Below are 23,231 nucleotides of genomic sequence, written 5' to 3'. Positions count from 1 at the left end.
TAATTCTGTGGGATGTTGATTTCTGTTCTGCTTGGAAGGTGCTGTGCTTTTGATGATCTAGCTGGAACGAACGATTCTGATGTTTATTTCACAAGTGATACTAATACTAATAACACAAGTGGCCAACAACATTCTGCATGTACAAGATCTGCAGAGTCTCAAACTAGATACCTATCACATAACCCTGCAGATTAATTCTACCGATGGCGACCTTATTGCCCTTCCTGACTCAGTTTTACATGTGGCCGGTTCAGTTTACAAGCGGTGGCGAGCCGGTGACGACGGTGACTCATCGGAGAGGACCGGCTGCCGTGATTCCTCTCATGGTGCTCTTCGCAAAGTTCCAGATCCAGCTTGTTCACAGGCGGTGAGGTCTCGAGTTCACCTGAGATGCCGCTGTGATGGAAGGAGGCTGGGCTGCCCCTAAGAACGGTGAAGGCGGTGGCAGCGGCTCGGCGCTGTCGTTCTCTTCGTCGTCCTCCTCGGCGTCCCACAAGAACCCGGCATAGGAGCCCAGGACATAGCTGCAGCAGAAGCAAGGTCATTGTTGTCAGTGATTTTCTTTCAACGGACAGTATACGAAAGCGTGCACCGAGCTGGAAGGCGATGCGGTGATGGCACTCACCAGTCGTTGGGCGCGGCCTGGACGGCGCGGCTGTAGTAGGCGTCGGCGCGGCCGGCGTCGCGGCTGGTCTCCCAGACGAGCTCCGCGTAGAGCGCCAGGGCCTCGGCGCCGCTGGGGTTCGCCAGGATGGCGCGCTCGCAGTACTCCTGCGCCCTCGCCGCGTCCCCCTCCACCTCCTTGAGGAACCTGGCGTAGTTGCCGAGCAGCAGCGAGTTGCCCGGGTTGGACTCGATTATCCGCCGGTAGTGCGCGTCGGTGGCGCTGCGGCTGTTTCCGTCGTCGCCGCCATCCTGCCTACCGCTGCCGCACGCCTTCCTACCGCCGCCACCTCCCCCGACGCCCTCCTCGACGAACGCCACGGCGGCGGCCGCCCCCGTGGGCGCGTGAAGCACCGTGCTTGTCAGCAGTCGGCCCAGCAGCACGGCCGCCTCCGCAAGCGAACCCTCCTCGCCCTCTTTTTCCTCCTCCTGGACGGAGATGGAGGCCGACGTGGACGCCGACAACGGCGGAATCCTGTCGTAAACGTGTCCGTCTACCTTCTTGCCCCCGACGGCGGGGGTGAGCGGCCCTGCCAGTGCCAGGTCGCCATCGGACATCGCGCGGCACAGCGCCCCCTGCCTCGGCGGCGCCGACGGCGACGGCGACGGCGACACCAGCGCGAGATGCCCCGCGCCGACGCCGCCGTGCTCGGCCGGCGCGCGCGCGCAGCCGGGCAGCGGCGAGGACGCACTCCGCAGCAGCATATCGCCCCTCTCGTCCTTTCCCTGCTCCCCTCGTCCTCTCCCTCCTCCCCTCCCGTAAATATCTCCAGCGGCGGCGTGCCACTGACACGCTGCGGGGCCGCGAATATTTATACGGCCGCCCGGCCCGCGCGCGCGATCGGACACCCACGTGACGGCGGCCGCCGTGGCGGGCGCGGAGTGGGCGTAGTCGGTACGCGCGGCGGGCCCACCCGAGCCCACTGGGCGGTGGGGCCCGCCCTCGAAGGGATGGTGGGCCCGGGTGGAGGGGAGCGGACGGACCAAGATGAGCTGCGGGCTACGCGACAGGACGCGGGGTGGGTGAGCGCGACGGCGGCGGTCTACCGCCGATTGGTTGCCGCAATGGTTCCAACGGGCAGACAGCTACTAGGGTCGGCCGAAACGCGTGCACGGCAGCAGAGGCGAGGCTACGTGCGGCGCACCACGGCCAAATTGCAAGATGCGGTGCAAGATCCCCGCTTGGAACGCACGGCTGGCATGGCTCCTACTCATGCGTTGCCTTCTCCGACTTTTTTACATTCCTATCCTCCGGTTTGGACTTTGGAGGCAGCGGCGCTTCTCCAACTTGTTTAGGGGACAAATCTACCTCCCTCTCTCTTCATTCTTCATATCTTTTTTTTCTTCCTCTTTTCTCATCAATGATAAAAAGATATTGGGGCTGGGCTCCATTAGATGTGAAGTTCCCTGGATCCATCCTTATTTGGAGGGGTATATGTCTCATGATCATTTGGTTAAAAAAACTAACCCTTCGAGGTCCGTTCAACGACAAAGAATGACATTACCTCATATACCATAGTTTTTTTTCCCCTATCAGAAGGATGGAAATGAGGCGATAGGATCATAGTATTGCCTCCCACCGTTGCTGTGTATGGTGCAATTGTAGCGGATGCTATTATGTGAAATCATAGAATTTATTTTGGCGTCACTTTGAGATTATTATCCATTAGTAGATAATATAGAGTGTTTAACTAGGATTTCAAACAATTTGAACCGAAGAAAAATCAACTCCTTACTACCTGACTAAACTTTTCAAATAATGAAACGAACTTTCACATCGAGAAATTGATTCTGCTCCTCTCTTAATATGAAACGGCAGAACTGTAGATGCAGAGGGAGCATGGTTTATAGGAGGTGCGGATGACCGAGCCTGGCGTCGGCAAGGAAACAGGGACATGCGAAGTCTGTGGCAGCCTTGCAAGAGACGCCACACCGGAAGCGGGAACACCGCGAAATTATGCAACCGAATTGGAACAAGGGGAATTGGGAAATCGGCGAGGTCGCGTAGGGCGAATTCCTCGCAAAGATGCAGGTGCGAATGAAACGTCATCCTCTAGATTTGGGTACGAAGACAATACTGTTTGTTAGACACTTTTGGAGCTTTTTTTAATAATATTATTTTCTTAAAAAATTTTAAAAAATAATAACCGTCATACGGAGTGCTAACATGTGCCACGTCATAGTACGTCGGTACTCCGTATACCGACAGGTGCTAGCTCAGGCATGTCGGCACACAGAGTGCCGACGTACCTATAATATTTACACGATCACCGACTGGTTCGACTTCTTCCTCGAATGCTCGCCGTTCGACCAATCGAGCGCAGTGGCTCACGCGGAGGAGAGAGAGGGCGGCGACGCGGGGAGCAGAGCGAGCGGCAGCCAGCGGAGCACGGAGGAAGAACTGGCGGCGCCGTACAATCGCCGATAACTTTTTTCTTTTATATTTAGATTAGAATAGGAATAGTAGTAGGTAGTATAGGAAAAATCTAAGTAGATTTTTTTTGATAAATTTGGGTAGAATAAAATTAGTTTAGAGATCTAGTTTTGTAGAATAATATATAGAAAATATAGAGTAAGATTTGCGCGGTATATTTAGAATTGGATATTTAGAGTGTTTAGAAATTTTATTGTAGGATTTTCGTGGTATATTTTGATTAGAACAGTCAAAAGTGTTTAGAAATGTTAGACTAGGATTTCCGTGGTATAAAAGAAAATTTAGAGTAGTATTTCCACGGTATAAATAGAAAATTTAGAGTAGGAAATAGTTTAGGTCTATTATTTAGGAAATTTTGATATATGTCAAATATGATTTTTATTAGATTTGAGGCATATTTACAGTTGAAGTATTCTATACATATAGGTTTATTTATCTAAAATAATTGGTAGAAATTTTGTAGTGTTTGATAAATATTTTTTAGGCATATTATTGATTAGGTTCGGCTTATTATTAATGCATATGTTTGGTTAGATTTGGTAATTTTAGGTTTGGTTAGATTAGGTAATGTAGATACAAAATTTAGGATTAGAGAAATTTAGGAGTAGAGGAAGAAATATAGAAAAATGAGGGACACGGAAAATTAGAGTAGAAACGTAGAAGAAATGCAGTAGGTACCGGTAATATTTATTTTATGTTTTTAGAAATAGTTAGGATTAGTTAGAAGTTTAGAAAAATAAGGAAATAAAAGTTAGAATAGAGTATGTATGGTTCGGAAATTAGATATAGGTAGAAAATATAGTATAGTTAGTTAGGAAATATAGTATAGTCTAGATTTAAAATTTTGATATTACTACATATTTTTCGTTGATGTAGGAATTGTTCATTTGAATTGTTGAGGATTTTCGCAGTATTGTATTTAGATACGTGTAGAATAGATAATTTAGCATAGATTATACATAGTTTAGATTTTTTTTCAATAGTTATACAATCTCGATTAGTTTGAAGTCGAATTGTTATGAATATGTAGTAAAAATATTTCATAAATATAGGATAATTATAATAGAAATGGAGTATTTTTTTTTGCAACAATACATTTAGAATGGTATAGTGTGAACAAAAAATGTATGTTAGTTGTGATATTTGATGGTTATGTAGAATACAAGTGATGAGGTTGAATAGATTTTGTGATCGTAGTTGTTGTATGTTGATTACAATTATTTAATCTGACATAGTATAGTATAGTTGTTGAATCAGGGATGTCGACTGTAGTGGAGTTTAGGGTTTTTTACAGCACTGGGTATATCATGCATTGTGATAGTGAGGTGGATTTGATTAACTTCCAGTATGTAAATACATAATTGCATAGTCCGAGAGAGTTACGACAGACCCAAGTGTTAGGTTGGCTGTATTATCTACTACAACTTAGTTTAGCACATCAGCGGTTGACGGTGAATGTTATGATTCCTAGACGTCGAGAAACTGGCTGACAGTGGAGCTTTGGGAGGTTACATGTTCGAAGCAATGAAAGCAATTTGTGTCACTAGGGTTGAGATGATGTTCTTTCCATTTCATGCTTGTAGAAGTGAGCGATCTTGGTTTGACAAAAGCTGGGTCTAGCACTGTAGAAGCTGTAGGTGAAAATGTTTTCCACGAAGAGATGTAGGAGAGTGTGGTTTCGGATGTACCCATGCAGACTAGTGCACCTGTTGAGGTACAGAAGGCAAGAGAAGAACGTAACCACGAAGAACATAATCAGGTCGTGATGCATGCTGATCAGGTGGAGCCGGACGAGGCACATGTGGACCAGATGGAGGCAGATAATGATGAGTTCTGCACATTTCTGGACTCAGGTGCAGGAATCTCGGAGGAATGGTCGAATTTTGCATTGGAGAAGTTGACGGTGAATGATGGACACGAGTCGACATGGGAGTATGATTCCATCGTGCTGACCAAATGCCAGCTGTTTCATGACAAGGTTCATTTGCAGTATGTAGTAAAGAGATGGTGTTTCTTGGAGCAGAGGGAGTTCAAGGTGGTAATTTTCAATCCTCAGACATACGACATAAAATGTTTAGGTGAAGGTTGCATGTGGCAAATTCATGGATTCTTGCCAATGTGTGACATTGTATGGGTAGCGTCTATTGTTGAGTCGTATACTTACAACTTGAGTCAACCTCTGCACATACACAGGAACATGGCCGCTGATTATGTTGCAAAGCAGATGTACATAGAGATTGTGAAGAATACTAGTATATCTCTGTTTGGAATTATGAATGCTATCGACAACCGATTTGGGTACGAGATTTCGTACGACATGGCATAGAGAACGAAACATAAGGTGTTAGAGAAGAGATTTGGCACATATAATGACTCAAACCACAACCCACCTTCAGTGCTAGAGGTTATTCAGGGGGGAACCCGGACATCTGCATTGCTACTCAAGATTTCATCAATCAGGATGGAGATCGAGTCCTTTAGCAGGCGTTCTGGTCGTTCGACTATATGATCGAGGTATTCCAACATTGCCAACCGGTGATGTGCGTGGACGAGACATTCCTTAGAAGCAAATACATGGGGCAAATACTCACAACTATCAGAGTAGATGGTGAGAACCAGGTTATGCCTTTGGCTTTTGCATTCGTCAAATGAGAGTCTACGGATAGTTGGTTGTGGTTCTTATAGTGGGTTAAGAGAGGTGTTGTTAGTAACAAGTCTAACGTGTATGTCCTCCATGATCACCATGCAGGCTTGTTGAACGTTATCAGGACATTGCAGAGTGGTGCGGGTGGTGTATTGTCGTGGCCAGATTTGCATAGCCGTTTTTGCATGCAGCATATCGGAGCAAACTTCTACAAAAAATTCATGAGCAAGAGGTTGATGGTGTTGGGTAATGGGCAGGCTACGCTAGCCTAAAATAAAAAAATTTACCGCATTCACCCAGGAAACTATGCTAGTAGGAGATCGTAGATTGTTACCGCTCGACACGTAGTGCAACGGAAGAAGAGTTGAAGTAGACCGATCCAACGTCGTGCGCATCGAACTCCTCAAGCAGCTTCTCGATCAGATCCCCGACCAACCCCGCACAGGTGGTCACGCTCTTCGACCAACTCCAAGCAGGTGGTCGTGCTCCTCAACCAGTTCCTCGACCAGCTCTCGATCAGGTCTGTTGTATCCTTGACCAGTTTTGAGTGGTCGTGTCGTGCTGTTCGACCATCCGAGTGGTCGCATTGTGCTTTGCAATCAGACGAGAAGGTACATCGACCAGTTCGTCACAGCCGGCGACTAGTCCCGAACATGTCGCGATCAACTCACTGAGAAGATCAGCGCTGTAATAGCAGCAACACCTCTACGATATCCACACATACTGGGCAGAAACGCCGAGCGCCGATGTGTTAGCACTGCACACGCGGCTAGGGTTTAAGAATATCGTGAAGAAGGCTGTGGCTAGGGTTTTGGAGTGGCTCAACCTTAGCACGTCTTATCCACGTCTATCCTTATATAGTGCTCGCCAATGGGCTCCTACGTTGGAAGCCCTTTAGGACTCTAACTTCTCATGGATCATAATCCAATCAAAACTCATATACGAATCCAATTCGCATGTTTTGTTCCAACCCTTTAAGTGTGTGACCCGTTAGGTTCATGTACAAACAGCTACGACTCGGAAACCCTTTCCAAACCAAAATCAATAGTGGTCCCTAACAAGACATGTTGACTCCCGAGTATACACAAAAGATCATATCGGTTGAACCTTGATATACACATGCACCAATCCCTTTGCCTCACGATACTAGTCAAGCTCAAGGCGAGATATGTGCCACCCTTGTGATAGCTAGACCATTCACTCGATCAAGTAGTGGATTCATCATGACTAACTCTTTAATCATATTGGCATGGCCATACACTTTCTAGATCCAACTACCTCGAGAGCCCCAGAGATATCTCTCCCGTTATCGAAGAGGGGCAAATTCCATCTTGATTGTTCACACCCCACGACATGTTTCATGACAAGCCCGAAAACTACATTTATAACTACCCAGTTACGTAATAGCGTTTGTCGGCCTCAAAGTATGCCACTACACATTTGGGAATCAATGATGATCTCAGGTCTAAGGATCCTATAGGTACACCATTTGAGATAACAACTGATGGCACATCATAAATAATAATTTCAGTAGTATCTCAAGGTGAGTCTATCCAACATCATATTATCTAACATAAATGTCCAATTTATTGACTTCATATCTCTATACCTATGATCCATGAAATGTGATCATCAATCAATACATGTGCTGATCTTATGTATCATCACGATGATATGCGACTAGAGATCGACTAATGATAACATCATGATATAAACAAAGAGTTTTATAAACAAATCACATACTTGCCAATTAATATAAAAGGTAGTCATTCTTGGAATAACATATTATTCAAAAGTATATTAACATAGACGTGTGATATAATCATTTTTATAATTGCCTCTGGGGCATATCACATTCAATTTCCCACTTACACTAGAGTCAATCATGTAAGTATCTAATACTCATAGCTCTCATGTGCGCCTCATGCTTTGGTCGCGGGAGTGGTTTTGTCAACGGATCAGAAATATTCAAATCCGTGTGCACCTTGCATATCTTTATGCCACCCCGATCTAAAATTTCTCGAATAAGGTGATAGCGACCTAGGTTCTTTGGGGCATGCGCAATGGCTCCACCATTATCACAATAGAGATTCATTGGACTAGAAGCATTAGGCACCAAACCTAACTCAGAAACAAACTTTCTGATTCAAATAGCCTCCTTTGCAGCTTCAGAAACTGCGATATACTCGGCCTCTGTCGTGGAATCGGTCACTGTCGGAGGGTGAACTCCTCAAGCAGGGATCCGGAGGGACCCCCTTTGAGATTCGACCAGGGGGATGATTCTGAATCTGCTTCGTAGGTGAAATAAATGGGAGTAAATGAGATGCAAGTGGAGGTGGAATGATCGGTTGCAGGAAGGAGTAAATGCTCAGGGGATTTTTAGACAGGTTCAGGCCGCACGGAGCGTAACACCCTACTCCTGTGTGTATGCTATAAATACTCAGAGAGACACTCTGAGAATGTCTCTCTGAGTATCAGCTAGGTTACAAGAATATTTGTCTAAGTCTAGAGCTCCGTGCTTCTCGTTCTTCGGTTGATCTGTCTTCTGTCTTGTGTGTTCTCTGAGACTCTTTGTTCGTCAAGGCACTTCTCGTCTGATGCGCTCTCCTCTTTTCCGGGGAGCCCACCCCGCTTATATACCCGTTAGGGCGGGTAGCGTGCCCAAAAAGGATGGCACGAGTTCTAAGGCGCCATAAATGGAAAGCAACCATCATGGGCTGCTGCGCGAGGTGACGGGGAGGGTTGAAAACGCGCCCCCGTCCGGTCTTGTTCGTCATCATGCCGCTTTTCAATGGGCGCCGCAGGGAGAGCCCACCGGGCAGCCACCGAGTAGCCTGACGTGCCCGCCCGGTCAGAGCAAGCCTAACACAGTAGGGCGGTAGGCGGGGCTCCTCGAGCTCTGTGACGTTATCCCGAGGCGCGCCGAATTATGCGCGATGGGACCCGTGCATTAAATACCCCCACGCCTCCCTGCCAGACTGTGGCAGGGACTGACAGCAAGCGTGGGGGGAGCAGTTGGAAGTGACCCTCTTAAATGCAGCGTCGGGCCTCTCACCAGTTGACACCTCACCGCTGGGCCTCTGTGGGGACCACCGGTGAAGGACTTCTCAGGTCCTTGGGGAACCGAGTGCTCAAGGGCCACTGTTCGCAGCCCCGAGCACTCTCTCCCGGATATGCCCTCTCTTGGTCCTCGGGGAACCGAGTGCTCGGGGGCCACTATTCATGGCCCCGAGCACTCTCTCCCGGAACTGACTGTCCGGTCCTCAGGGAACCGAGTGTTCGGAGGCCACTGTTCGCGGCCCCGAGCACTCTCTCCCGGAACTGACTGTTCGGGTCCTCGGGGAACCGAGTGCTCGGGGGCCACTGTTCGCGGCCCTGAGTACTCTCTCCTGGAACTTAGCTTTTCTTGTCGTCGGGAAATTTGGGTGCTCGGGGACCACTGTGCATGGCCCCGAGCACCCTCTTCCCGGTACTTAGTCTTCTCGGGTCATTGGGGAACTCGGGGACCACTGTTCATGGCCCCGAGCACCCTCTCCCGGAACTTGGTCTTCTCGGACCTCGGGGAGATAACCCCTGAGGGAGGGCACCATGTGGCACTCTGCTGTTCTGGCCTCGGGACTCGGGGACCCTTGGTTCCTGTGTCACCGATAGTCACCGTTTCTTGCTTGGAACTCTTCCAACTCACTGCTCCTCCATTGAGGCAAAACACAAAACCAGATTAAGCATGTCCTGGTACGCATGTTGAAGAAGAAGAAAAACCCTTTGAACGAGACTCGTATTTGAAGCATGGCTTGACTATTTTCATATCGTATTACTAATTGGATGGTGCTCTATGTTTGTAATATTCATCACTATGTGATAAACTCTTGTAATATTGGCACATTGTCGTATCGTGTAATATTCGGACAACGTGAGTATGTGTTGTAATATTTGAAGCATGTTGTATTATGTACTATTTGGAGTTAATGGACAACTTAAGTATGTGATGTTATATTTGAACCATGTTGTATTATGTATTATTCGGAGTACCTAGCAACCTTAGTATTTGGTGTAATATTTGGACCATTTAGGTTATGTTATATTCAGACTACCTAACTGTTTGTTATAATATTACAAATTTTTTTAAGTACTTATAATTTATTGTACTAGATGATGTTTTCGAACAATCTACTACGTTTGTCCTCATCTTGTGTTTTATTTATGTATTATTCCTTTTGTTTTATTTCTCTCAAGTTCAATTTTTATTTTGCATATCCTATGTTACAGTACTATAAACTTGTTGTATTCATTATATTATGCAGTATAATCTTTTTTCTTCTAAGTATGGAGCTCATCGACCCGGTGATCGATACGACGCATTGAACACACTTGGGCGGCACCGAGCTGTACCTGCGTTGCAGTACTATACACTTGTTGTATTCATTATGTTATGCAGTATATTCTTTTTTGCTTCTAAGTATGGAGCTCATCAACATGGTGATCAATGCGACGCATCGAACACACTGGACGACACCAAGCTGTACCTGCGTTGCAGTACTATACACTTGTTGTATTCATTATGTTATGCAGTATAATCTTTTTTGCTTCTAAGTATGGAGCTCATGGACCCGATGATCGATGCGAAGCATTGAACACACTTGGACGACATCGAGCTGTACCCCACCTTGAGTTTACGTACTCTGGACCAGTTCTGGAGGCTTGACCTGCGCGAGATCCCGAGGTAATAAGTTTATTCATTATATGTTTGTTATTCTAAATCACCCAATATTTTACTCTCATTCTTTATTTTTCGTAGGTTGAGTTCATCAGGTCTCCTTCCAAAGGAAAAGGAAGCAGAAGATGGCTTGTCGCGTTAAGGCGAAGGGCTCCTATACCCTGAGAAAAAGGTTAAATATCTTAGGTTCACTCACTAGAGAGCATCTATTATAACATGGTATATTTTAATTTCTAAAGGCATGTTAGGTTTAGCAGCAACATACTATTAGGTTAGTCTTTTGGCGCACCGTACATGTCAATATTTGTTGTCGTTATCTCTTTATAGTTATGGTTCATTCGCGCAGCGACGATAAACCTCATGTTTCATGTAATATTTATCAGCGTATGTAACCTCCGTACCGAGTTCTATGATATTGTATTTACAACTACTATTCTTAAAAAATAGATTTTTATCCTCCCAACGTTACTTCACTAAAAAAATTATCAGATAATTTTACATCAACTAAATAAAGAAATATCAATAAAATTACAACGAACAATGTTTACAGAAAAAATGAACCACTCCGTGATACCGTTTGGATAACTATTTGCACAATAAATATTTTCGGACGTTCAACATCAGCGAGCCTAGTTGCCTTAGCTTTCGTGTAGCTATAGTTGATATTTTTTTAAAGAGTTTAAATTCTTCTATAAGATATTGAGTGGATGTACACTAAGCTCTTGTTGTGCCTCATTAAATACATTATTCTTTTCAAATTATTAATAAAAACAAGAAATGTTACCTGTCGGCAAACGGATTGTCAACATGCATGTTGGTATTCTAAGTACCGACAGACCTGTCGGCTGTCAGGTAGCGCGACACCCATATCAGTGTCTACATAGGGTCATGTCGGCATGCGAAGTGCCGACAGGCTTTTTCGGCACAACATGCATGTTGATAAGCCCCCGAGCTCACTACCACATAGGTTGTCGGCATGCAAAGTACCGAAAGATTACTTATCGGTACTCCGCGTGCCGATATGTAACTATTCGTGCAATTTTATAAATTTAGCTATTAACTTTACAATTTTTCAAAAGAAATAATATTATTAAAAAATTCCACTCTTTATGCTGCACGGCACAAGCTTCACTATATTCTTCTAATAACCTGAACCAGCCCACAGGAAGGGCCAGATTTCCACGGCCTTCCCATGTCTGAAGAACCGAGAGAGAGAGAGAGAGAGATCTTTTTCTGCACGCGCTGCTACCAGGCAGATATTAGCAGGCAGCTAAGAAAGAGCGGAGTGGACGCGGCACGATTTCACCTGAACTGCAAACTGCAACACAGGAGGCTGTCTCCACAGGAGTCTCCGCACGATCTACGCGCGCAAGAGCGTAAGAAAAATCTCTCCGAGGTACGTGTGTGGACTGCAGGTGCATCTTCCTTGCACGCAGGTGCAAGCCGCACTCTAGATATCGCGCCAAGCGGAAGGGGTTTTTGCTTCTCCCTGCTGTGCTCCTCGTGACGAATTTCGGTCGTCGTTCTCAGTGTGCATCTCGTACGTGTGAGACTGATTGATGATCATTGTGAAGCTGAAGCTTATATTACCGAGATCATGCTTCTCTTCTTCTAAAAAATCGGCAAGATGGGCAGCCAATCGGTCCAGGACTCGGAATCCGGATGGTTTGGGGAGGTAAAACAGCTTGACATTTGGAACAAGTGCTTAGTTTGACTGGCAGCAGATCAGGTTGCTTTTTTTCTCGAAATTAGCAGATCAGGTTGCTGCTAACCACAGCTTGGCAGCTTGGATCCAAGCCATTTCAGTTGGGCCAAATTCAGTTGGGCCAAATTCTGGACTAGGCCCAGGTCCACCCTAGGCCTAATCTAGCCCGGCCCATGAGTGGGCAACTTGGACTGCAAATCAGCCCAAGCATCAGATGCAGAAATCTAAACTATAAATACGCGAATACGTTTGATATGAGCATCCCATTAACCCTTTCTGATTGAATCCAACGGCCCTCGCATTTCCCACCGTAATGCGTCAATTTTTCTGTCTTTCTGCCTTAACCCGGTCTACTGCCCGCTTGCCTCCACGTGCGCCCTGCCCCCAGCATCCGCCACCTCCAGCCCCTATGTGTCGTCGCAAAAAAGAGGGGTCGCTACCCCTGCCCCCGGCATCCACCGCCTCATAGGTGGGACCCACAGGTGGGGCCCACTAAATAGTAGCTTGGATCCACGTGAATAGTGACTCGGTGAGATCCTCATGAACAGTACTGGTTGGGCTGAAACGGGCTCAGATTAGGCCGGTCTGAGCCTAGATGGGCTGACTGGGCTTGAGCTGCACAGTACTGGCCCACTTGGGTTGGGCTGGTCGGCTTTATGGGCTAAGAAGATGGACCAGCCCACTGGGGCATAGCCTTTGGGTGACTGGGCCGGCCTGACGGGCCGACCGCTACTGGGTCGAGCGAGCCTACTCGGCTAGGCCGAGTAGCGCGCATACGGCGACCTAGCCACACGTGCTGTGGGCGTGGGCGCATCGGTCCGAGCGAAGCAGCGAAGGGGGGAATCGACGACGAGCAATTGCGGTAGAGCGACGCCGGAGGGTTCGCCGGAATCACTCACCCGCTGGGGTTTCATGACGACGGATGGTCGTCAGGCTTCTACACGCGATGGCAAGTTCGTCTGGGGCTTTATCAGCGACGGGCTAGGGTCGACGGGCGGAGGCGGTCTACGCGATGGCACAGAAATTGGGCAGCATTTCCCCTAGCCTAAGCGTGATTTACTTGCAAGAAAAAGGAGCCTAAGGTCCCTGGACTAGACGGCACGATGGCCGGACCGCAAGAAGAGGCACAAGCACACCGACGGTGAGCTAAAACACAGTGGCAGAGCAAAAGCTCGGCAGCGCTTAAGAAGGAAGCACGGGGGCGGCGACATGCTAGCTAGGCGGTTACACGAGAGGGTTGGAAGCTCACCGACCTCGGAAATGGTGAGAAGCTGGACGACGATCGGTGATGCGATGGAGGCAGCTCGGCTACTGGCGCGGGCGGGCTCCCGTCCGGCTTCTGGTGAACGGACTGTGGCACAGGGATTGACGTCCTCCTCGAGCTCCTAGGCAGCACGTGGCCGACTGATCGACGATGGTGAGCTGCGGTGGCGTGCAATGGCGACGGTGAATGGGAAAAAAGGGGAATGAGAGGGGGCTGGGGCTATGCTATTTATAGAGGGGGAAGGGAGCAGCGTGGCGGTGCGATCGCTCGTGTCACGCTATCGTCGGTGAGCTGAGTGGTAGTGAGGTAGCGAGGCCTCACCCACCTTTATTTCCATGGCATGGCTAGACTGTGCCGGCCACGCGTGTGCGCAGGCGCGAAAGTCGCAAAGCGTGGCAGGATATGGGCGCGCAAGCATGGGCGGAGAGAGAGTGAGAGAGAAAGGAGAGAGCGGGGGAAGCAGAGGTCAGTCAGGCGTGCGGGATATTTCTTGGAGAGGGGAAAACGGCGGCTAACGACGGGTGCATCACGCTGGATGGAGGAGAAAGGGGAGAGAGACACGGGCGAGCGGGCAGGCCGGCGTGGTCGGGAGAGCACGAGCGAGTGTGCGGAGAGCGGGCCTGCATGGGAGCTGGGCCAAGCACGCGCGAGAGGGAGAGAGGAGAGGCTGGGCTGGCGTTTGGGCCAAAACAGAGAGGAGAGAGGAATCCGACTCGGGGAAGAAAAGAAAAAGAAAAAAGAATTTAGTTTTTGGAATTAAAATTCAAATGAGAGATTTGAATTTCAATTTGACTTTGGATTTGGATCAATTCAAATAAATATATTTGAATTATGATTTGAACTTGAATCTTGAGCTTCCTAAGATGATTTTAATCAAGGAATTTGAATTTGAATTGGATTTGAGCTGAATAGAATTTAAGAGTAGATTTGAATTTGAGAGATATTTAAATTCAAATCTCCACACAAAGAGCTATAAAGATCTCAAACCAAAGCATATGAACTAGATTAAAGTATGAATTAATTCAGAAATTGTCTTGGTGCTATTTGGAATACTTAGCCCAAATAATATATTCGAATATATACATACGAGTATATATAGTTCAAATATATATTTCTTGGTTTTATATTTGTTTAAATATAGAAATTTTTTAATTTAGAGTGAAGTTTGTAATAAATTTACATGCTAAAACTCAGGATGTTACAACAGCTTCTCTCAAAAAAAATCCAAGGTTAGTTCTCCTTCTCTACATCTTTCCTTTTTGTGGCTTTATGTTTGATTCTCGTGCATATTTGATCAGTTGTTCGATGTCTTATATTAAATATGCTACTATTCATGCCCCGAATCAACCAAATAGTAACTTAAGCAATTATTGTCCACTTATTACTTTACTGAAGCAACTATAGAGTGCAAAAATGAAAATAGTGAAATTATGTTAAGATAATACATTGTTTACGATTGTCAAATGCGATTGCCTAGGTCAGGGCAAATGAGATATTCGTGCTTTATGCCAATTACGATTAGGAATCTATACTTGCTTATTCAGGGTTTGCAGACTTGTTTTTTCTAAATTAATATGCAACCTAGGTATGCAGACCGCTCAAATATTGGGAAATAGAGGGAGCAACTTATCATGTAAACTGAACACCAGAAAACCTGCAATGTTAATTATCATTTATGTCTTACACATACATGTGATGTCGTGGACTCGTGGTCATGGAAATATGCATGCATCCCATTCTGAAACGTCCTTTTATCTTTTTGGTTTATTTCTACCAGGAGGTTCATTATAATCGACATGGACTGCTGCACTAGAAGGGCAAGAAATTAATGTTATCTCCTATGCCATTCTTTTTCATATACTTGTCAATTTAGTTTAATTTTCTCAAAGCTGAATGGCTTTTTATATGGATTTATTGGGGGTAACAAATGTGTATCATTGCCTGCTGAATATATGTGTATGTACAGAGCTGAATATATGTACAGAGGTTTGTTGCTGCTTCTTTCTTCAGTTTTCTTCCATCTGTATCATTGCATGGCCATTGCAGGTGTTCTTGGACCCAAGCTAAGGAAGACGGGGAAATACGCCCTGAAGATGATTCAGGACGGCCAATATGGCTCATGTTTTGGTAACATTTTCAAAAGAAATAACCATATTAGTGTTGACTGCTTGCTTTGCATAGCTTTCTATGGACATAGACACATAGTAATGTACAATCACTCGCCAAGGAGATCACTATATCTGCAAAATAACATTACGACAAGTTAGTATGACTAAAAACAAAAACACAATTTCATGCGGGTAAAACATGACAAAGCAGTGCACTTTCATCAATACAGGATAGTTCCTAGCTCACTGGTACCAATTTTATCAGTGTATTGTGCTTAAGAGAATTACTGCTTGCACTTGTTTGATTATACTTAAATACTAACACTACAGAACTTGTAGAAATTCTTATTAGAGAGTGCATATCAATCATAAACCGTGGGTGACTCAGAGAAGCGCCTTCGAGAATGGTATTATTTGTAGTTCATAAAATGTATTGATAGTCTAGGCTCATGTGGTCGATTATTTCATTACTAATCATATAACATGACATGCTTGTTTCATTCTCTTGTCATACAGTGGTACAAAAATAGAAGAGCAAATCCAGAAATGACTAAGAAATACTCGGGCTGAGCTTGAACAGTCCAATAAACCAGGTCTTTTTGATAATCTTTTGGTAAATGACGACCTTGAAATTTGCTATGAGAATTTGAAGGTAATTCACCTAGCTCATTGGCTAAAAGCTTTCCTTCCAGTCATATCCTCATCTCTTTCTAAATAATTGTTATTGCAACCTTCAGAAGTTGCTTTCTCTAGATGATCAGGGAGATTCAGATGATTTTTTAAGGTTACATGACCTTTTCTACTTCTATTGTATACGTATGTTTTAGTGTGTGTTTTATGATAGTAAATCTCATTGTCAATTATCAAGGATGGCAAAGATACTACAAGTTATTCTATTGTGTCCAAAGTTGACTAAGAAATTTTGTTGCAATCTGAGACTACTGAAGCCGAAAAAGGAACTACAAGCTTGTACATCATATTGCCCTTGTTTGTATACAAATGCAATGCTGTTAGCTGATGATATGGTGCTCACCCTTCTGTATTTGAACTTCTCCACATGCTAGTGCTTGATTTGTCATCTCTCTTAGGAGGTGAACCTGGACGAACAAGGGGCCTTAAGATGCGCTCAATTAACTCATTTTGACAAAAGTTGAAATGGGCATTTTAGATGACCCAAAATATTCTTCTAAATGATACATCAGAAGCGCTGACTTGAATTTTGGATCAATTCCCATGAGATGATGGCTTTACACACATCTTATCTTAGATAGGAAAAAGGAAACAAACATGGAATTTATTTTCATTTGTTATTTGTTTGTGCTAGAATGAAGCGAAATCATAGTGAGAGATTATACCTTGTTTTTTTAGGGATTGTGTACTTCACTGTTGTTGAGACATCTTTGTTCGTTGGATAATATGATGAGAGCCTATCTGATTATTGCTGTTGTCGTAATAACAGTATAACACTAAGCTCATTGCTGGATTATGTGCTTCCCTCTTTATTCTTCTGCATTATCATTTGGTGTTCTGAGTTGTTTTGTTATGCGTTATCATGGATTATGATTGCAAACAAATCATGCTTTACTTTAGTTCATGCTCAATTTTGTGTTCTAAGTTTTTAGTTCATGCATAATTTTTTAGTTCTGCATTTGGTATTTTTGACACAGATTTCATTTGGTAACATTCCAGGTCGCATTTTAGTTTTTTTCTTCAGATTTTTCTCCATGTAATACAAACATCTCAGATTGCGTTGATTTCATAGCATCATATTATATTATGGGAAGTTTGATGTGTATATTTTTTTGTTCCATATTACGCAATATTTCAGATGCCCCTCTTTTGAAATAAGAAAAGGAAATTGAAACTCATGTTTATTAGGAGAAAATATTGTTGAGTTGGTATTTAGTATGACAAATTGCTGAGATGTACCCTTTCTGACCCAAATCAACTATTCTATTATTTTTTTCTTCCACTTCTCTATTTTTTTATCTGAACAATCACAAGGGAAGTGGTACGATTATAAGCATTTATCTGTTCTTCCACTTCACTATTTTTTCTTCCATTTCTCTATTTTGCTATCTAAATTATCATTTATTTTGTACCTCAGATAGTGTCCATAAACACAATTATTTGTTTCTGCTTCCATTCAGATTAGTGTTGGCTTCTGAACATCCACGTGTGAAACTAATTAATCACAATTCATAATTTTCTACGAGGTTCAAGTATGTAATAGGTTTATCATTTTTTTTGTTTTTTTAATACCAATTAGATTGTGAACTTTTTTATTCTTTCATCTATTTTGTACATGAGAATAGATGACCCCTTATAACATGCTCTGTATATGTCAAATTAGTTCAATTTACTGATGCATATGAAAAGTTCAATTTTGTGAGCTAAACTTTTTTGTGTTATGTTGATTCTATTTAAGTAATTGATGCTTTGCTTTGTGCCTAGCCTCATCATGCTTCCTTCAAAAATACTACATAGTGGCTAATTTGAGCTAAACCATTTTGTGTTGTTCTATTTCTGATGCAAATCTCTACTTTAGAAATACTATATAGTAGCTAATTCTAGCATTTGCATATGAAAAATAAATGAATAATTATTGAAACTTTTAGTTAAAAAACTATTGAAACTATCAGAATGTGAAGAATATAGTAATGAAGTACATATTGAAGCCAAGATCTTGAAACCTGCTTACTTGATATATCGTTCATTTTAATTCTTGATTTGAGAGAAATCATATATTTCATTTGTTTTGAGAAAAACCATATATTACTTGCTGTATATTTTATTTTAATTCTTGATGATGTCCTAAAACTATATAAAAAATCATAGATATACAAAACTTACGCATGATTCTTGTACTGACACATACTGGCTAGTTGAAAAAATAATCAATTTTACTGTGTACAATGCATTGATCCTTGTTATTGATATACAATGCACATGCAGAATAGTTATCAATCGAGAAAGTAATTTTTGGTAGATCTACTGAAGTATAATGGGAACGAATGTGATTATGACATCCCTCCCATGAATAGAAAATTGTCAAGTGCATTAGGCACGATATGTTTTGAAAGATAAATTAGTTATGGTATTATATTTGCACGTGATTATCTATTTAATCATATATTATTTTTATTTTGAGAAAAATCATATATTAGTTGCTATATCGTTTATTTTTATTTTTATGCTCTAAAATCTTATCGAAAACCATAGATATACGAAAATTGTGCGTGCGTGTCGTACGTGCATGGTTACTAGTGCATAGAAAGTAGTCGAAAGCTACATGTCCTCATTAGGGATGGCAAAAGTGATTTGTGCCCTTTTTTCGCTGCCGGTTTGAAAATAACCGATAGCGATAAAGTATATTATCGGTTTTTATAAAAAGCGGATAGTAATAGCTCATTCGGTAAAAACCGGTAGTGATAGCCTCCACTATCACTGCAGATCCGTTATATTAACCGATAATGACAATAAAATGCATTTTATCTTAGGAAATTCATAACATTTTCATATGGTGTCGGATGGAGATAAACGTTATATGAAAATTATAGTTCTCAATGAGATTTACAACTTTGTAGTTAATAGCATTTTTATTTAAAGTCTTATATATACCTAAATTGTAGGACCGATGAAGTCGACTAGAGAGGGTGAATAGGAGCCTCACTAAATTATTGGATGGTCTATTCTAAACGAGAGAAAAAAGAATAAATCACAACAAAAAACTCTGTAAAGAACATCTTCAATGAATAGATCTGAACTCTAGGTTTTATAGAATACCATTCCAAATGTCATAGCTAAACTTACAATTGGAAGAAGAAACACTTAGATCTAACAAAACTAGGTATCAGGTGAAGAAATTATCCAAGGTGATGGATCTAGAGGTAAGATATGATTCAAGATTAACTTATAGATGATTCTTATCTCTATAGCAACAAGAACAATAACTTCAACGCGATGCAAAAATTCAGCTCTCCTATAAAAACGAAAATCACAACAAAACTAAAAAACTTATAATCATGCGAGAGAGCCAATAGAGAGAAATTAGAAGGAGATAAACATAAATGTAATAGGAAACTCAATATTCATTACTTGTAGAGGAACACCATATTTTCGACGAATTACAAAGTGTTTTTGGATACACAACTTCCATCTAAATCATAGGCTAAGCTCTCTCTTCTCTCTCTTCTAGAACTCTAGTACAATACTCTCAAATAATTGGCTCAAGGAAACTCTGAAAACCCTCACATATTTATAGACTTTGGTAATTTCTTTGGATACTAAGTTTCTTAGATTCTTTGCCTCTAAGTAATCTTTCTGACGATGATATGTGTATTACGTCTTACGATCTTTATCGCTGGTAAATCTCTCCTATTTTTGATCTTTTAAATTATCTTATTACTTGTATCGACATCCTTTTACTGGACTCCTTTATCCAAGTGCAGGCAGCAGTATAGATATCGCGCCAAAGCGGAAGGGATTTTTGCTTCTCCCTGCCGTGCTCCTCGTGACGAATTTCGGTCGTCGTTCTCAGTGTGCATCTCGTACGTGTGAGACTGATTGATGATCATTGTGAAGCTGAAGCTTATATTACCGAGATCATGCTTCTCTTCTTCTAAAAAATCGGCAAGATGGGCAGCCAATCGGTCCAGGACTCGGAATCCGGATGGTTTGGGGAGGTAAAACAGCTTGGCATTTGGAACAAGTGCTTAGTTTGACTGGCAGCAGATCAGGTTGCTTTTTTTTTCTCGAAATTAGCAGATCAGGTTGCTGCTGACCACAGCTTGGCAGCTTGGATCCAAGCCATTTCAGTTGGGCCAAATTCTGGGCTTACCATCGGCTAGGCCCAGGTCCACCCTCGGCCTAATCTAGCCCGGCCCATGAGTGGACAACTTGGACTGCAAATCAGCCCAAGCATCAGATGCAGAAACTATACATACAAAGTAGTGGAAAGCTACTGTCCTGATTAGGGACGAGCTTCTTTCACTATCGATTTAAAAATAATCGAGAGTGATAAAATCACTACTAATTCTTATAAAAAATTGATAGTAATAGTTTATTTGGCAAAATCCGATAGCGATAATAGAGGTATTATCACTACCGGTCCATTATATTAACCGGAAATGACAATAAAATGCAGTCCATCTTGGGAAATTCGTAACTTTTTTATGCGGAGTTGGATGGAGATAAACGTTATCTACAACTTTGTAGTTGATAAATTTTTTTATTTAAAATCTTATATATTCCTAAATAATTATCAAAATATTGTCAAAGTAAAAATAACGTACTGGACTACAAAATAAACTGCCGAATTTAGTGTAACACTAGTAGGTAGGATTGAAAAAGCCACATAAAACCAAAAACAAAATGAAAATTGCAACTTGAAAGATTTTTATTGTGAGTTTGGTAAATAGTATTGATGAAACATCTGCGAAACACTGACTTTCAGATATTGCACTAGGTCTTAAAAAAATTTAGATAAATTGGAGAATGTCAATTTTAGACTAAAATTTTTAAAGGTCCTGTTGATAGTTTTTAAAGCCTTTTTTGGGGTTCAAGAAAGGTACCGGTGGAAACAATGATATTTTTTTTTTCAGATGTGCCCCGAAAGGACAGGTCGAACGTCGAAATCGGATTCTGTATGCAAAACTTATGACTGTTTTATCGACAGTGTACGGATTGGAGACAAACTTTTTTATATTGAATCAGATAGAGATGAACTTTATATAAAATTTGTAGCCATCAACGACATCTACAACTTTGTAGTTAATAACTTTTTTATTTGAAGCCATAAAAATATCCAAATAATCGTCTAAAGATTTATACAAGAAAGATCAAAAGAAATAAATTAGCCCATAGCTATCAACTAAAATTGTGAGGTAAAATGGTAAGAAAGCTTCATACGAAGGACGAGGTCACGGGTTCAACTCCCATAAACTGCTTCGGTGCGTAATTTACTATATTCGATGAATTGACTCTCATAGAAGCCACGAGGGATTCGTCACAAGTCACAAATATTGTGGAGGTTCGTTTGTCGAGTGCAATTTTTTTGGGTCCCAAAATCATTGGATTTGGGACCGACTAATACTGCCGATTCATAACACAAACTAGTAGTGATAATTTTATTATTGCCGGTTCAAACAGTATTAGTGTTGTTTTTTGAACCATAAGTAATGAATGTTTTTTTAGTAGTGCATGAGCTCATGCGATCTTTGTTCCTTCTACAGGGCAAATATGAAATTATCAAGTTTTAAACAAGACTGAATATTCAATGAAATTTAGGCAGAGCATACACACAACTGAATATTCAATGAAATTTAGGCAGAGCATACACACACACATATAGGATTCCTTTTATGTACATCTAGGTATTCATACTCCCTTTCTAATGGGTGTTCAGAAATGAATATATACATATTAAAAAATAGTATATATATCTCAAAAAGTAATATATACTTCAGTTATAACGAGATCAACTGTGAATTGAGTCGATAGTATGTACTTCCGGGAATATAAACTTTTCAGTCTGTCAATCAAACACCAAGCTTGGTGAGCTAGTAAAGCCTGATTGAAGAGACGCATGTCACGAAAACCAAGACCACCACGGTTCTTTGGGAAGAGCATTTTATCCCATGCAACCCAATGCATTTTGGGTTTCCCGTTTTCAACACCCGACCAACCTTCGTATCATTCTTGTTAGGGCATCACACACCAACATTGGCAATTTGAACACACTCATGAAATAATTAGGTAAGTCTTGCACCACTGACTTTATTAGAATTTCCTTGCGTTCACTTGGCAAACAATTCTCCCCTAGTCAACCATGTGCTTGCTCATTTTAGCTTGTAAAGTTTGGAACTTCCCTCTATTCATTCTTCCCTCCGGAACTGGCAGCCCTAAATACATCCAAAATATACTTCACCTCCTCCTGGGTTCCCGTAGGACAGATTTCACCAAACAAAATTGAGCAATTTCCCAGGTTAATTAGCTATCCTGTACCAAGTGCATACTACTGTAGCAAATCACATATAATTTCCACTTGAACTATCGCAGCTTTGTTGAATAACATCGTATCATCCGCAAAAAAGCAAGTTAGACACCGGTGAAGCAATAGGGAAAATTAGGATAGGGTGCAAACCTCTTGTCATCACTGCATCTTGAATCATAGCAGAGAATGAATCAACAACAAATAAGAACAAAAATGGTGACAAAGGGTCATTTTAGCGGAGACCTCGTGACGGTGTGAAACGCTCCAATAATCGGCCATTAAATTTGACTGTATATTTAAATGTCTTGACACATTGCATCACCCATTTTATCCATTGAACAACAAAAGCAAGCTTGGACATAGCCTTCTCAAGGAAGTCCCAATCTACACGTTCATACGCTTTGGAAAGATCCAATTTGTATGCACAGCATGCTTCCTCCAAATTATCACCTTATTGTATATAATGCAGACATTCAAAGGTCATTATTGCATTATCCGAGATTAGACTCCCCAGCACGAAAGCACTCTGATTTTCAGATATAATTTCATCAAGCACAAGACATAATCTATTAACTAAACATTTTGACACAACCTTGTATAGCACATTGCATAAGTTGATCATTTGAAAATCCTTCAGTCCTTCCAGCTAAGAATTTTTTTGGTATAAGAACAATAGATGTTTCATTCACATTGTTTGTCATGACA

The 23,231-nt window shown here is 42.4% G+C and overlaps 1 protein-coding gene across 1 annotated transcript; it reads right to left on the bottom strand.

Annotated features, from left to right (window-relative positions):
- Positions 1-58: 58 nt before the first annotated feature.
- On the bottom strand, positions 59-1,435 carry LOC133926996 (uncharacterized). The gene is made up of 2 exons (XM_062373208.1): positions 626-1,435; positions 59-524 (listed from the first exon to the last, which is right to left on the bottom strand). Exons 1-2 carry the CDS (start codon positions 1,366-1,368, stop codon positions 359-361), a joined length of 909 nt encoding a protein of 302 aa, XP_062229192.1. The 5' UTR covers positions 1,369-1,435; the 3' UTR covers positions 59-358.
- Between the last annotated feature and the right edge of the window lie 21,796 nt (positions 1,436-23,231).

This window comes from Phragmites australis, chromosome 8 (assembly GCF_958298935.1).
Source record: "Phragmites australis chromosome 8, lpPhrAust1.1, whole genome shotgun sequence".
Classification (NCBI taxonomy): domain Eukaryota; kingdom Viridiplantae; phylum Streptophyta; class Magnoliopsida; order Poales; family Poaceae; genus Phragmites; species Phragmites australis.
Note: the sequence above shows the minus strand (reverse complement) of the source record. Positions and strands in the feature narration are given on the sequence as shown.